The sequence below is a fragment of the Dermacentor albipictus genome, chromosome 10 (genome assembly GCF_038994185.2).
Source record: "Dermacentor albipictus isolate Rhodes 1998 colony chromosome 10, USDA_Dalb.pri_finalv2, whole genome shotgun sequence".
Lineage (NCBI taxonomy): Eukaryota > Metazoa > Arthropoda > Arachnida > Ixodida > Ixodidae > Dermacentor > Dermacentor albipictus.
This window is the reverse complement of record NC_091830.1, coordinates 51,828,424-51,845,237: the sequence shown is the minus strand read 5'-3', so window position 1 is coordinate 51,845,237 and position 16,814 is coordinate 51,828,424. Positions and strand designations below refer to the sequence as shown.

Here is a 16,814-nt window from a genome sequence, read left to right as displayed (position 1 = left end):
AAACAACAGAGAGAGAACAAATACAACCGCTGCTACCCATAAAAAGCTGCAGCCAGCCGTTGAAAGCGGCTGCGGAAGAGAGCGCGAAGAACCCACTAAATCGAAACACAAAAAGACAAACCAAGCAGCAGACGACGATGCAATCGCTGGCGATGTCAGCGCTGCGACAACGACCGGCGGGATGCGCTTGCGTAACACCCGGAACGGGGAGCTTCCTTCCTCCACCGAGGCTTCTCTCCTCCCGGGGCGCACTGCGCCCTTGCAGGGGCGTCATCGCTCAGCAGTGAAAGCGTTTCCCCCTCTCTGCATCCCTGCTCCTCCTTTCCTTTCGGGTTTTCGTACTCTCTCTCTACACATGCAAAGAGAGCGAGAGCGAAAGGCAAAGTCGGGGGGGCGCCACAGTAGAGGCGAGAACAAACGGCAAGGGAGGCGGAGGAGGAGGCGGCGCGGAGAGTCCGTGCGTGCTCCCGTGCGTGTTTCCAACATGGCGGCCAGCGGATGCTTGGACGAGGAACGGAGCGAGGAGCTAGAACACAGCGTGGTGCGCAAGGCGTTGCTCGATATGATTCGACCCGAACGGATATACCACCAGCGCGGCGAGTTCGACTACGCCCCCGTGAGGTCCTCGGCCGGCCCGGGGCCCAGCAGCGGGCCGGGCGGCCTGGCTAAATGCCTCGTCGAGAGGTTCGCCAGCGGCGGCTCGGCGCCGTCTGTGCTGGTGAACAACAAAGTGGTCGTCGGCGCTGGCTCTTCATCGGCGGCGCGCGGTCTCGCCTCGAGTGCGGCACGTCTGGACGGTTACGACGGCGACCAGGAGCCGGCGGAGTTCGCGACCGAGCGCCGCAACCATCGCTACGACCGCGCGCCGAGCACGGACAGGTCAGTACCGAACAGCACGCCTTTCTCTTTTGTCTGTACGCCAGCGACCGGAGGCCTTGGGGGCTCCCCCCCCCCCCCCCCACAACTTCGGCGCTTTCCCCGTGGAACCGCTTTGATTCAGAAACGCGTATGTAAGTATGTATGCATCGCTCGTAAGTTTGCAATCGTCCATTTCGGTGCGCGTTTTTTCGCTGCCCTCTACTCGCGGTACGCGTTGTTTTGATTCGAGCGAAGAATGCGAGAAAGTATCAAGGGGGCGGGCTCAGAGGAAGTTGTATCTGAAGAGAGCCGGAAATAAGGGGGGGGGGGGGGTCGAGGAAAGCCAAGGGGAAGAAACCGAAGATTCCTAAGGGGGCGATCAAGATCGTGGATTTCGGGCAAGAAGGTTGTGCTCTGTGCTCCCCCCCCTCCCCCCTTATTTTTTTTTCCTGCCATCTCCTGGGAGACTTGCTTGGAGGTAACCGGGTCAATAACACGTTATCGTCCATCTAGGAGAGAGAACGTATTATGCAGGCGCCGAGTCTTCTCGCTAGATGTGACCTAGGCGGCAGTGTTTTGGTTGTTGCGCAAGCACTGTCCGGAAAGACCGGGCATTCTTTCTTCGTGGGGCGCCGATTATACATACGTCGGCGGGATTTATGTAATCGTAGCGACGTCGGGGAACGTACTTTCACTTGCCGAGGCGCTTGGCCCATTCGGGCGGCCTCAAAATCGCACCCGGGCCTGTGTGTGTGTTTTGAGGGAGGAGGGGGGGGGGGAGGGTAAATAATCGTCAAGTCGAATGCTTCGCTCGTACATTTTTCTTTATCTGAATTCGAAGAACGCTACACGTTCCTTGCATTAGTATCGATGATTTGCGCACACGATTTAGTCGTTGGGAAACGTTGGCGTTACTCGTTGCCGCTGTATTAGCATATGTCTAGGACATTTCCCCCTTCAGTTCTTCCTTTTTCATTGTGCATCAATCTCAATCTGCGGTTTCTCTGTGGTTCAGTGTTCTGCACAGGGCATATGCGACTGAAAACATTTGCTTTTACGAAGTTTAAGCGTACGGGAACAAGTTGTTTTCGTGGGTGAAGTGACCACTAGAGCGTAGAATCTTCTTGTACAAGTTGTTGAGTCTTCCTAGCAGAGACTGCAGAGTTAATTATTCGGTCGCCACACTTGACGACAGCGTGGAAAGTGCCTGTGTTAACTTAGAATATGGGCAGATTAGCTGTATTGCTGCGGCAAGGTGTTCTTTCTTTCTGCGAACCTTTGCTCGTGTAAACGAACTACGCACGATGAACGAATGGTAGCCCTTGCTAATTATGACATTAAGGTCTTCTTCAAACTTACAAAATAATGAATGCCTTTGAATAGCGTAGCATGGTATGGCTATGTCGAAATGCTGCTTGTGCCTGCGTTAGTGCCAGCTGATTGTACTGGAGAGACAGCAAGTCTGGGCCGCTGTTCAAGTAGCTACTTAGGAAAGCTGCGCTGTTTGCATTACGGCATGGGTGGTTGTCACCTTACAAGTCGTCGTACGACACGCGGTTTTCTCTTAGAATAGCTCGGTTAATACTTTTGTTCAGGAGCTATTCATACCAACCGCGAATGGCTTCCATTTCTCTGTAGTGCTGCGACCGTCCACAGACTGGATGTTCATTTCTTTTTATTCTCCTCGGATAAGCGCTTTTAACATCGTGCTAATTTAAACGGTTCCTTGCGAGTGCTCTCGGGACCAGGTTTGGAAGTGATGCTACGACGTATTCAAGTAACAGCCTACTAAAAATAATACATAAACGTTGTAGTTGGTTCTCGATTTAATCAGTTACGGTATATGGCTAAGCGAACACACATATATACCAGCCAAGGACGAGCCGAGTTCGTACTGAAACAATGCCGCTATGAAGTGCGTTTCTTTTTTAACGTTTACGCGCTTCCAGAAGCCAGGCAGGTGTTTTTGATTTTTGGAACGTTATTCGTTGTTATTACAGTGGTAATCGACGGAGAACGTAAAGCCTATTGATGATTCCTTCATGGTGAATACATAACCTAATGTGTGCATAACCTAATGTGAAAATTCAGAACTCGGGTATAAGTTGAGAGGGCTGCCTGGGTTGCGCCTAATTGTGCGCTGCACCTTATCTGACCTATTTTATGCTCTAGTTTGTCTACCAGCGTAAAACATAACTTTAGTGGGCCTTCGGGGTTTCCCTCTCTCCTGTCTGGGTTCTTACGAGACATGTACCCGTCGTCAGCAACGGAATAGCATAAACGTAATAGCATGTCCAGCTTGAAGACTGGGCGTGTTGGTATAGCACATTAGAGGTTGGATTGCGCCACATTTTGAGGAGACACAGAAGCGCTCTGTGGTGTGTGTTTGTCTTCTGTGACGTCTCGTCAAAATGTTGCGCAGTCCAACCTCTAGCAATGGCATGTAACTTTCTTACCTGTCGGCGATCGTGGGTACCGCCCCGCGGCAATGAAAAGGAGGAAGAGGTGAAGGGAACGGCACGAAATGACGAGGAAAACCAAGCTACACACTCAACAACGTAGCCACAAAGGTCCCCTTGGGGCAAGAGGAACGGTGAAGGACACCCGCCGTGGTTGCTTAGTGGCTACGGTGTTGGGCTGCTAAAGCGCGAGGTCGCGGGATCGAATCCCGGCCACGGCGGCCGCATTTCGATAGGGGGGCGGGGGTGCGGAATGCGAAAACACCCGTGTACTTAGATTTAGGTGCACGTTAAAGAAGCCCAGGTGGTCCAAATTTCTAACACTAGCTAAAACTAGCTAAGGACTACTTCCCTCGAAGCCACACAGAAACCAAGCTGCCCTTTTACCTTTACACCGCCGTGTGGGAGCGTCGCCACACTGCTTCTGCGATTACATAATTCCTCGACTTTGAAATAAGCACTGCGGGGTGCCTTATAAGATAAACGATGGTGACGAGACGATCGTGAATACGGAATGGATGCCGGAAAAAAATAAATAAAGACGCGTCCTGCGTAGTCGCCCAACCCGGCAACCTAATTCGCCGGCTCCGTCACCTCGCTTTTTCGTTGGCCCACAGCCTGGTGCGCCAGTTCTGGGAATGCACGGGCCCCCCCTTTTCTCGAGTGGACTCTTCTAGGCACGACAATGGGCCCCCGAACAACCTGCACGTGCGGCACGTTATGTCCACCTAGAAAATAACTTTCTTCGGGAAATATTTTGTGCGAGGAGACGACCCGTGTCGGCTTGGCTTGGCTTCCAGCGCGAGGCGCCCCGAACGAGCGTCGTCCTTCGCTAGGCTTTTTTTCCAGCAATCGGGCACGCGTTGTCAAACTGGTCGCAGTGAGTCTCTGATGGGGCGGGTGTCAGCGTCGAGTGACGTTTCGGACAAGCGAGAAAGCTCGTTCTCCGCTCCCCGTCCCCAGGCTGTTTGCGTGCCGGTAATTTTCTCGAAACCGAAGCCAGCAGTCCATCCCCCCCCTCTTTCTTTTCCTGGCCCTGTGTCTTGATTGGAGTCGGTAGGAGTGGGGACGGATGCCAAGAAAATCCTTGGGTGTCGAGCTGTGGGGCTGGGCAGGCCGGTGACAGTGACTTGTGTCCCCTAGCGAGCGTTTAGTTCTCGTCTTCGAGTCTGTTTCCTTTTTTTTGTTATTGCTGGTAAGTGGTTTTTGTTCCTTCTTGGTTCGGTGGTGTGTTCGGTGAGAGGGGGAGGGGGCATGGTGAATGAATGAGATGCCCAGGTAGGGGGCGCTAAGGAGGTCCACGCCACGTTCTGACACAGACGTGCCGGATTTTCGTGTTCTGCGTCAGCTTAAGGCTAGTAAGGGGAACCCACATTACTCCCCCGTGATGAAATAGTCTTTTATACGATCACTACACTAAATTCTTCAATAAAACGACTAGGCATGAGTGATTCCGTCTTCTCTTACCTCATTTACTTCGACAAATGGGCAGATGGGATTTTTAGTTCGACGGATAAACGGACACACCAAATCTAATTTTTAGCCGTTTTTAAACGCTGTCGCAGAAAGAAAAAAAAATTACATGCACCTTAGCAGGGCTTGCGTTCACCTATCGATGTCAAAGTTAGGCAGACGAAAGGGAGGTGTTTTGCTCGTCTGCGATGTGGCAACAATACAGGACATACAGGAGCAGACGACAAAATACAACAATACAGAATACAACACTACGGGAGCAGACGACAGTAGAAGTCCGATCACTTTATCCAGCGTTTACCTGGACCATGCGGCTTTATGTACAGCGCCAGGCTTGACGTTGTTGCGACGAATACGCTGTGTAGTGTGTGTGATGCAGGCACTGTTGTTTCAGGAGATTACCAGCATTCGTCTCGCGTATGTTGAGTTGTGATAGCGCACACAACTTTTGTTAGCGACCCTCCGCTTCAGTGCTCTCACGAAAGCGATATTGTATCGACCATGTATGGATAAGGCACATTCCCGTGCTCTCTTTCATGTTTTTTGTTTTTTTGCGTTAGAAGTGTTCATTATATTAAAGCTTGTTGAGCTCGTGTCTAACCGCAAAGACTGTAGGACGTGCCGTTTTGTTGCTTTTTGCTTTTCCTATATCGGCTTGTTCACGCTCGTTTGCGCAACTTCCGTTATCAAGTGTTCCGACTTCGCCTTGTGTCGTCAACCTTTGGTCTGTGGACAATCGCTTCTCGTAAAAGCCGGTGACACAGTTGTTGCCAACGTTACTGTTCTTTTTTTCTCTCCAAATCAATCAGTCGACCCCGCAATGCCATGCACCTTTCTCTCCCTCATTCAGGACTTACGTTGACAGGTATAAAGTGCTACTTTCACACAGTTGGTGAAACGTAGCCCTCGTAGAATACAGGCGTGAACAGACAGACGTACAGAAAGTACGAACTCTGACAGCCCGCGCTACAGACGGTTTTATTAGGCTTGAAAAGTCGCATATATACAGTACACAGTACATTGAAGGCGTGCGCATAACCGCGATTATTGATACGAAAAACACAGGTAAACAATGATAACTGGCGTCAAGTTTCATGTAACAAGGTTGGTCATGTTCTCACCTGCCATTTTCTGCGCTTGTGTTTTCACGTGTGGTGTCCTAATAGATAGTCGGTCACGTTCTCACCTGCCATTTTCTGCGCGTGTGCGCTTGTCCTTTCACGTGTGGTCTCCTAATAAATGGTTGGCACCTCTGTATCTGCGTCTTATTGATTTATTTTAAAGTTATTATTGCTATTATTAATGCTGATTTCATTCCTCAAGCACACCTTTCTGAGTCATCAGATCACCAAGCCTAACATGCAAAGCAAGGCCGACGTCTCCATCTTCAATTAAGTCTCTCGCCCCTAGCATTATGCGTAAATGACATTTTGATTCTGATCACACGGACGTCATCATTGTCGTAAATGTGCTGAACCCGTTGCGTTTATCGCAGTTGTTTTCGTCGCGCCGAGTGGAAGACGTTCGCATCCGTGTTTTGAAACTCCTCCAACTGTCTTACTGTTCGTTATTTCTGCTTCACCACTTTTCATGGCGTGGGCCGTCTGGAAATCTACGAAAAAAGGTTGTACGTGGTGACACCCTGTTAGAATCTAATAGGCACATATTCCACAGAGCTGGTGCAGTTGTAGCACTGTAGCTAACTCGGTTTATAGACAAGGAGGTAAGAATACGTGAATACTCGGGACACTCAATACGAATATTCAGATGTTCTTTGTTGCTCGAGTCGTCACCGATCGAGAACGTGGTAATCAGAAGTTTCGGATGTTCGTTTCTGTTGACCAAATAGTGTGGGATTAAAGAGCGTCGCTTTTACTGCCTCGTATTTCTTGTGGCGACGCATTACACCGACTTGAGTCTGACCACATACGTTACGGAGCGTACCGTCTTATGTTTTCTTAATTTACATATTTTAAGTATACAACAATAAGATAATATGCCTTTCTTTTTATAGGTGCAGCTATTGCGATAAGCCAAACACACTACTCGTGCAAGAATAGCGGGGAAAAAAATGACGATGTTTTTTTCTCTGCGTACTGCACCTGCATATTTAAATATGCAGATCCATCGCACATGTTGGCATCTCTCTGAAGTAGAGCTCGTGCAAAACGGTTAACCAAAGGCTCTAGAACTGATTAACGGCGACGCGTAAAATTGTTTTTATTTCATCCTACACAACTTCGGCGGTACTCAGTTTTTCATCCATCATAAAGTTTTTCATCCATCCATCCATCGGCGGTACGGTCCAGTACTCCAGTGCTTCGCTGTGTTTTAGAACCGCAGCAGTGGCTCACTAGCTATGGCGTAGCGTTACCGATCTGCGAGGTTGCGGGCTCGATTCCTACTAGGGCGGGATGTAAAAAAAAAGAAAAAGAAATCGCTGGAGCGTACCTGCATTTCTGTGCACGCAATAAAATCCCCCCTCCCTCCCCCCCACCTGCTACGGTGTGCCTCGTAATCATATCGTTGTCCCGGAACGTGATAACACCGAATGTAAATTACAATTTAATGGCTGTGTTTCAGCGCGCGCGCGTGTGTGTGTATGTGCGTGCTTGTTAGTGCCTTCCTATCTGTTCACTCGACTGCCTAAGCCTGCTTGCGTACGCTATTTCTGTTGACACTGTTTCTTAAATGTCGCCCGGCTGTTATCGTCGTTCGATTCATTGAACGGTCGACCGATACGGGCCCTGTAGAAGCGGCGTCATAACATGTAGCCGGGATTTCCCACTGCATCCAAATAAATAATTCATGGCTGCCGCTCGACGTGTGACTGTCGTTTGCCGGTCAGTACATGTTAAGATGTGCGGCGATGGGCTTTGCGAATGACGGGTACGTTGAGCCGTTTACGTGAGGTGCTTACCGCGTTTGCTGAGTTAATGCAGGTACTCGCACCGTGTCACTTCACTGTGATCGGAAAAAAGAAAGAGCACCGCCTTTCTGTTTTGGTCGCAACTGATTCATCCCTTTTCTCTCTGCAGTCGTTCTTGTTCCTTCTTGCGCTGGCAATGTTTCGTTTCAACCGGCACTATCTGTCCCATAGAATCACCCTTCCGCACTCGTTTTCTGTTTGTTTATTCTTCTGGCGTATTGCGTTTCGACATTATAGTCTCGGTTGTGTTTTGACTAAACGCGTGTTCACTACACGCGCGAAGCCTAATAATTTGTTGTTATTCTGAGAGATGCGGGGCCGCGGTGCCTTGTTGGGAGCAAAAAGACTCGTAAAATTCATTGGCGATGTATAGCGGTAAATGCGAGACAAGTGCGTTAGCATTACATCGCGCCTCTTTGATGTCCCCTATCCTTCAGTGAAAACGCGTTCGCCGCATTGCAAGCTGTTGTTCATGGGCTCACTCGACAAACGTCCTGCCTCTTCGAAGAGCGACAGTTGCATTATATATATATACATATACATGTACCTTTACCACGTGACCGGCTTCCCACACTTCAGAACTACTATTTCCACTGGAACACTCCTAATCCTAAGGCATATGCGTCGAAAAAAAATTGAAAAAAATTATATTATGGGGTTTTACGTGCCAAAAACACTTTCTGATTATGAGGCACGCCGTAGTGGACGACTCCGGAAGTTTCGACCACCTGGGGTTCTTTAACGTGCTCCTAAATCTAAGTGCACGGGTGTTTTCGCATTTCGCCCCCATCGGAATGCGGCTGCCGTGGCCGGTATGCGTCGAGGCGACATCCTCTTGAAGTTCTCGTATTATACGAGGTCAACGTTTACCGGGTAAACTGAGTTTAGAGAGTTTTCTGTGCGTGTTCTTTTTTTTTTTTTCATTACGACACGCCGACGTATCCGTGGTGTGTCGTATTCTCCTGCCAACTGTCCGGAGAATTCGAAGAGTACGTGGCTTCATTTTTGACGCAGAATGGAGGACTCCCTTGATTCTGCCGCAGCGGCCGTAACCTGGCCGCCATCTTATTTCGCGCGTTAATTTGCACAGCGCACCAGCAGCGTTTCCGCATTTCCAAATATCGAGAGAGGCGTTGCTCCTCGGCAGATCTCTTCAGTCCGTAGGGATTCCCGCGAAAATTAATGGAGGGAATCACGACGCCACGGTGTTTGCAGCAGGTGCAAGCGTGGCTTAATTAGCTGCTGCGATGATAAATTATTGCATTCACTTTCTTTTTCACCTGCATTCACGTTTTCAGCGATTGCAGCGTTCGCTGGCTTTTATTTGTTGTTGCTTTGCACTGTTATAATTGCGCGCACACTGGCTGATTTTTGCCTCGTTAAGGTCTTTAGGGACACGTCGAGATATATACTTATGTAGCCTTTAGCCAAAAGTGACCGTCCAGCAGGTATACCGTAACGTAAAAAACCACGGCGGAATTAATCTCACCATGACTGCCTACGATATAATGCGATTAGCATTGGACCACTGTGTGGAACGCGGTGTATTGCAAGAGTGTGCTAGAATCGAGCGCTGCGATTTCGTATCGATGCCTTCCGGTCGGTTCTATTTCGCTCTTATCGTTCATGTCAGTCTGTTTATCATACGGAGAATTGGCGCGTAACAAATAAGCTAATAACAGCGTGACAAAGAAGCCTAAATTTTACGCGAGTAGTTAGTATGTAAAGTTTTACTGCGTCCGGTATTCCGGCAAGGGCTGCCGGTTTACCGGATAAGTGGGGGCGTAACATATAGATGATGATTATTATTATAATTATGACGATGATTTATTGACATTCCACTTGACATGGGGCGGCGACGAATAGTCGCCTATAGCCTGCTTGAGTTAACCGGGTATGCTATACACGCTTTTCATTGTAGCATTTTTGTATACATGTTGATTTTCTTTCTGTTCCTCAAACTTCTCTTATTTGTACCGGAACCTACACCTGTAACAAATGCGGTTTTATCAATCTCATGCCTGTTTTTTTTTTTGCCCCAGGATACTCTAAAACGTATCTTGCTTATCTTGACCGCAGGTCGGTTGATGCTTCCGTCCACTTGAAGTCCAATCGCTTCTGGAAGGTGTACGTTACGTACTGGTCTCGCTGGGTGAATCCCTTCGCATTCTACGTATTAGGATGCGCCGAGCGGATTCGGGATTTTTGATGCAGAATACACGTGCGGGCAGGACATGTAATGAGGAGGGAGGATAACCGATGGTCATTAAGGGTTACGGACTGGGTTCCAAGGGAAGGGAAGCGTAGCAGGGGGCGGCAGAAAGGTAGGTGGGCGGATGAGATTAAGAAGTTTGCAGGGACGGCATGGCCACAATTAGTACATGACCGGGGTTGTTGAAGTATGGGAGAGGCCTTTGCCCTGCACTGGGCGTAACCAGGCTCATGATGATGACACATGCGTCACCTAGTTGCGAATATTTGCTGCCGTTTGTCTTTGTCCTTAGGCTCGAGCCCCGCATAGCAAGGCACTGACTGGCCTTAGTGCTATCGTACAGATTTTCCCTTCCGATTTCTTTCTTCTCTTTCTTGTAAATCTCCGTGGTGTATTTTTGTTTTTGTTTCCAGTCTTTGCATCCAATTCGCTGTCGCTGCTTCTCTCACTTTCCTTTTTATGACTCCTGGTTTTCTATTTGCACTTCCAATTACCCTGTACTTGGCTGCCGACTTTCTTGACCTCTTCCTCCATTCTGTGTCCGCGCTTTTCAGGTACGACTACTTGTGCACTTTAGCCGTTAGTTTATTTTTATCCACGTTCCTGAATCTTTCCTTCTTCAAAACTAGTTTTGCTGTGCGCTTCTCTCACTTCAAAAGAGGCCCACAGTTTTGCTCGGCCTCATTTGTGGTTTTACCGTGGGCTCACAAAGCCAACTGGGCTACCGATCTGTGGTTAGCTTCCAACCCCGACAAGATATCCGATTTCAAGCACCGAGTGGCATTTGCGAACGTTAGCGCAGGCACCATTACTCCTTTCGAGATCCCAAGCAGCAACTCGTATTTATTGTGGCCCCAAACTTCCCTGTGTTTCGTTATTGCAGCGCTCTGCTTCCTCTTTATTTTTCAGATTATTTCGGTGGGTGCTCGAGTAGTAATTCCTCCCTTCGTGTGTTTATATTGCTTGACTATGGGCGTCACTTGCTCTGGAATTGGCACCATGTGGTTGCTCGTCTCTTCTTTAAACACCGTGATTCCGGATTTCTGTGCGCTAAACTTCAGGCTTTTATTTTTCGCCGCGTTGCCACTCATATTCGCTAGTCTCTATAACCCTCTCGCATTGTCTGCTAGCATCACTAGTGGTTTGGCCCGATCACCCGAGTCAGCGGGGGCGTAAGCATAAGCGGCTGGTGGGGTGGCGACTCCTAGTGGCGAAAAGCTCAACTAGACAGAGCCAGGTAGTCCTCTTCGGTGCTGGTGCAAATTTTCCACAGGGGCGTAATCGGTGTTCAAAATTACGCCGCTGCCGAAAAATTTACACCAGCAGCGAACTGCAATATACTTGGTTACTGCGACATTACACTCTTTAAAAATCACGTGCTTTGGGGCTTATCTTGTCCCACAACGATAATAGTCATCTGTCTTGTCCGCGTTTCCTTCCTTTAACGCTGCGAGCCCGGCACTTCCCAGTCACGAACGGCTTGCGCGTTATCAGTGTGACACAGCTTTCTCGACAGGAAAGTAGCGAGCGCGGAGTTTTCGAGAAAGGAAACGCAAGGAGGCAAGGCAGATGACGATTATTGTGTGGGTCAAATATCCACCCCAAAGGGTGCAGCCGTTTTAAGAGCGTAGTTGCGTTTCCTTTAGTTTTTTTCTTTTTTTTATGAGCTCTTCGCCACCAGGTCCCTCATGTTTACGCCTCCGCCCCCCCTCCCTCCCGCTCATCTGGTAATTCACACAAACCGCAGTACCGCAGTTTGCCGTAGTACTGGACACGTTAAAAAACTCTGTAATAGTGCGTTTGCGCGGCGCTATAGCCGATTTTCGCAGCGACAAGGACCCAGTCTTGGGACGAACACGGGCGACGCAGTCAATAGGGTCTCGCTCATAAGGCAAGGGAAGTGTTGCACTCTCATTGAGTCACGTTTGCCGTCGCATGTTTACTTCGACAAGCGCTTTCAGCATTTCGTATGGTGCAGTATAGAACGTTGTCTTTCATCAAAACGTTTTTTTTTTCATTTCTTTCTCTAATATTTATCTATCCGTCCGTCCTTCTCCGTCTATTTGCCCTTCCGCCGGACCCAGACCTTTCCTTCTTTCTTTCTTTCTTTCTTTCTTTCGATCAATGCCAGTGCGCGTAAGCTGACAGACGGGTCATCCTTCAATTACGCTGCGGAGAATGCCTCTTGTCGCTTCGTGTCCGCTTGACCGCCCCAGAATCCATTCTTTCACCGGTGTGTGTGCCTCACAGATTACGTGAAAGCTTTTGACAGGTCGCGTGGGAGCGTTGTATACGGCGGCGCAGATTTCAGTAATTTTTTAAAAAAGTTTTTTTTTATTTCTATTGGCAAGGCTAAATGAAGCGATCTGTCAACACTAGAAGGTGCCGTGGCTACTATATTTTTTGTTTTTGTTGTTGCGAGTGACCTAGAAATACGAGGCGACATAAAAATAGCGGAGAGCGAGGATCGTGGGCTCAAAAAGAAGTGCATGGACAATAAGCATTTGTGCCGTTTTCAGAGAAATGCGCTGAAAGACGTGGATTATATTTTTCTAAATGCAACAATGCATTTTGTTGCCGACTGAAAGCGCTAGTATCGCCGGGCAAGCTTGAACTGGCATACTGAAGTTGCGCCCGTCGTTTCAAGACATAGCTATTCTTGCAATTAAATTTCTTGCTATTACAAAAAAAATACAACAAACAAGGAAAAAAAAAAGGAAACCGTCCTTCTGCGCATTTCAGTGAAAACGAAATCGCGGTGTTGTCTATATTTTTAGAATTATGGGATTTCTGCTTCTGCAGTCTTCATGTTCACACACACACACACACACACACACACACACACACGCACACGCACACACACGCACACGCACACGCACACACACACACACACGCACACACACACACACGTACAGTCTTGGTCAAAAAACTTGAACCCGCTGTGAACAGCCGGGGAGCAGCTGCGCTCCGCTATCGCGGCGCTGCCGTCGTCGGCGCGCGCCTCTGCTCGCTTGCGTCGAGGATAGAGAGGGCGAGGGAAGCATGGCCCTTACTCTCAAGCGTCGTTTGATAACAGCGCTCGTGAAAAACTAGTGCGGCGAGCGCGGTGCGAACGCGACGGTGGCGAAGCGGAAGCCACTCGACCGGCGAGCATGCCGTTTGCAGCGCATGCTCGATGAGAAGGTGGGGGTCTCTGGCTACCGCTGTCACACGCGATACTCTCAAATTTGGCAATTCTGAGTATCGTAATCATCAGTTATTGTTTTCCGGTACCAAAGTAAAGGAACAGTGCTACGAATAGTCCTGCACGTGCATGCTCGAACACGGGCACATTGCGAGGATCGTAGCTAAAATCTGAATTCAGCATCTTAATGATATATTAAATAACATTCCAAAATGGCACCTAGTATTTGTAATCATTAATGCCATAAGTAGGAAATTAATCAAGAAAGCGTAAGACTCAGGGTGGCACCTGCGCCTCGACAAAATCACGGGGGGGGGGGGCAGCATGCCTTCAAGGCATTGAGTGTGGCTTTGTCTGTGGCTGCCCCGCACAATTGCTGTTTGCCCATGTGCTTGACTGTAAACTATCCAAGGTCTATAGTAGAAAGGACGATACGTATAACCCATTTTTTAAACTCCTTGTGAAGCCATTTCTCGCAGAGACGAACGATACCTCAGTAAACTATGTATAAAATACTTCTTACAGTGAACCCGTGACAGCGACACCACCGCCGGTGTGACGCCTTCACTATGCGAGAATCCTATTATCTCGTGGCAGTGGTCTACATTACGCGATTCAAACGCGTGATGCCCAATGCAAACGGGATGAACTTACACTGACCTCATGTGTGCATGAAAGTGGGCCCTAACGACAATGAGGCAGTGTGCACGAAGACATAAAAAAAGATGAGGAAGTGGGCACTTTCCAAAATGCCGAGGGAATGGGTCTAACTCAGTCGGCTACTCAGGCAGGGCGAACGTCTTCTAGTCCCGAAAAGTTTTCAGAATCTCACTGTGGGTTTAATTAAAGAACTTCAACGCCAAACGCACTCGTTTGGTCGTTCCTTAATGGAGATGTGCGGCCAACGGATTTGAAATATAACGGTGGTTACGAGCCCTTTCCGAAGAGAGCCTTCATAGTCGAAATTACTGCTTCTGACCTTTTTTTAAACGAACGATGATTGAATTGCCCGCATATTACAATAAAACCTGGAACAACGCTAGACAACTATGAGAGATGTTAGTTATTTTTTATCTTTTGTTTTCATCGCACTCAGAAACACATTCAAAATGTTTATTTAAAAGCATAATGCGAAGGCTCTCGCCTTTGAATATGTAAAATAAAATTGTAATAGGTAATTTCGATGATTAGGAAAATTTTTATACTATAATGCGCTGTAAGGAAGCCAGGCAGTTTCGCCCAGGCCACCGCATTTACTCGCACGAAGCGCCGTACCACGGCGGCCGCAAGACGACCTCGCAGCTGGCAGAACGAACGCTGCACTAGTTTTTTACGAGCCCTGTTATCAAAGCATGCTTGAGAGTAAGAGACGTGCTTCCCTCGCCCTCTTTATCCTCGGCGCAAGCGAGCAGCGGCGAGCACCGGCGGTGGCAGCGCCGCGATAGCGGAGCGCAGCCGCTCCCCGGCCGTTCACGGTGGGTTCAAGTTTTTTGACCAAGACTGTACGTGTGTGTTAACAACGGACCGCGGGTTCTGTTCCCCGTCTGCGTCGTTATTTTCGCACTGTCATCCTTCACGGCGCCTTCTGTTCAAGCGGCCGCCGCACTTCTCTGCTGCTCTCTCGCACCACAGCGCTTCCGTTCTCGTCGCCGCATTGCTTCACCGGCAGAGAAAGCGGGTCGGCTTTCGTGCCAGCTTCTCTCGCTCGTTTCGCGTTGCAATTGTTCTGGGTTGCTTCTTTCCGGCCTTTGTTTTTTTTTCTCGTTCTTTGTTTTTTTTTTCTTCGCACCTTCTTCCTCGTGGAAGCAGCCGTTGGTTTCCCGTTTCCGTATTGCAATTTTTCTAGTCCACCCCCGCTTCCCTCCCCCCTCTTTTTTTTTCGTTCTCAGTTTGCGGGTGCCATGCGGCGTGAGTCATTGAACAACGAAGTGCGCTAATTCTCACCAGTTCGTAACAGTATTGGAAAAAAGAGAGAGAGAGATAAAAAAAAAATGGCTGTGGCTTAGGTAAGGTTAAGCCCAGGATGCGAAGCATACTAGCCTTTATTTTAGTTGTTGAACCACTGTTTAGCCTGGTGAACTGCTGTTGCTTGGCTATATTTGGTTCGGCTAGACGAAGAAACAACTCATGCGCTACTCTGCTTCGCCTTCAAGAGTGGAACGCGACAGCGTTCCCGTCGACCCGCCAAGGGGTGTGAGACAATGAGCTACGGCGCAGCGACTACGCGCCCCGCATTGGACGCGGTGAGCGTCGAGCAACGCAGGGTTCGGCGCGGCAACGAAATGTGCGCCTGAGCAAGCGACCGCATTCACTAGAGGCGCTTTTGTACCGCTTTGAAGCATCGTACTCGTGGCTCAGTGGTAGCGTCTCCGTCTCTCACTCCGGAGACCCTGGTTCGATTCCCACCCAGCCCATCTTGCAAGAGTTGAGCCAAAGCCACTTCTCCTCTGTCGTGACGTCACGGTGTCACGTGGTATTGAAGGCGACACCGCCGCGCCTGAGGAGCTGGGTTGAGCTCTCGTAATATGCTTCGCATAAAAACCCGGCACATCGTTTTTAACCTACACTCGGCCTCGGAAGTTTTACGGACGGGGGAATGTCGGAAAAATCTCAGTGGTACCTCGCGCGACGACTGACTCTGTCGGTGCCAGGGGTCGCCAGTGTCTACGTGCAACAAAGTTTAAAAATATATTTTCTTTTGACCTACTGTGTCGCGATGTAGAACAAGAAATGCGCAGTATATTTTGCCCGACTAACGCGGCTCCCATTGCGGACCGAGGGGCTGCGTACAGTTCGGTGCCTGCTACAGAAATCGAGCCTCGGCAAAAGCGAAACAGCCTTTATGTTTACGAAAATGCAACAGAACGCAAGAATGAAGAATGCGCCAACGCGCAGTCGGACATTCTAAAACGTAATCCTGGTCTGTCTATTGTTATCCTGTAGGGAGAGACAGAGAGAGAGAGAAAAGCAACAGTCTTGGCACTTGGCCGTCCTGACTGGCTCAGATTGGGGCACGGGACACTTACTCAAAGGTCGGCACTGTCCCGCCAAATTCGGGACGGTTGGCATAGGATGTTTTCCTCAAGTTTCACATTCCCTGCGCCCGCCGGACAAACGTTGCAGTGGTTAAGAACTGCTATAGTTTCATGCATCTATCGCTCTTTCTTTCCTGGAACGTCACGAATGATTTCGCTAAGAAAATTGCTGTCAACCTTCGTTTCTGACGGTGCCCTGTCACGTTCGACGTTCGCGTCCTGAGCATCGTGTGGCTTGGTTGATTCCTGGTCTCTCTCTCTTTCTCACACAAACACACGCACACACACACGCACGGACGCACACACACACACATTTGAGACCTAAAATCGGTGTAAAAATGTCATGGGTGAATGCGCGAAGCAGCTTAATTGTAGTGTATCCTACTTTACGTGAGTTATAGCAACCATGTTCACACCGTCGCCTCCGAGATAGCACCGGCGTGGTGGAGGCCACGATCTCGGAGGCCACGGTAAACACAGTCGAACGAATGTTTGCATAGCAGCGCTCCAGATTAATATTCACTTGATAACCGCCCTGTGCGCCGTTGTCAGTTCTTGGCCCCGCGAGTTGTAAAATTCGCGCTAAGCTTTAATTTTCCGGCTTCTAGCGTGATGTCTTTGTTGGGAAATTCCATAAGTCCCATACCGCAATCAAATATGGTCA

The 16,814-nt window shown here is 49.1% G+C and overlaps 1 protein-coding gene across 1 annotated transcript in view; it reads left to right on the top strand.

The window, feature by feature from the left end:
* The first annotated feature begins 326 nt into the window (after nucleotides 1-326).
* The window catches only part of jing (AE binding protein 2 jing), a 177,947-nt gene continuing 161,459 nt past the window's right edge, over nucleotides 327-16,814 (top strand). Inside the window, exon 1 of the mRNA XM_065439358.2 lies at nucleotides 327-879. Coding sequence (XP_065295430.1) covers nucleotides 356-879 — 524 coding nt within the window. The 5' untranslated portion in view covers nucleotides 327-355. The remainder of the gene's footprint in view (nucleotides 880-16,814) is intronic.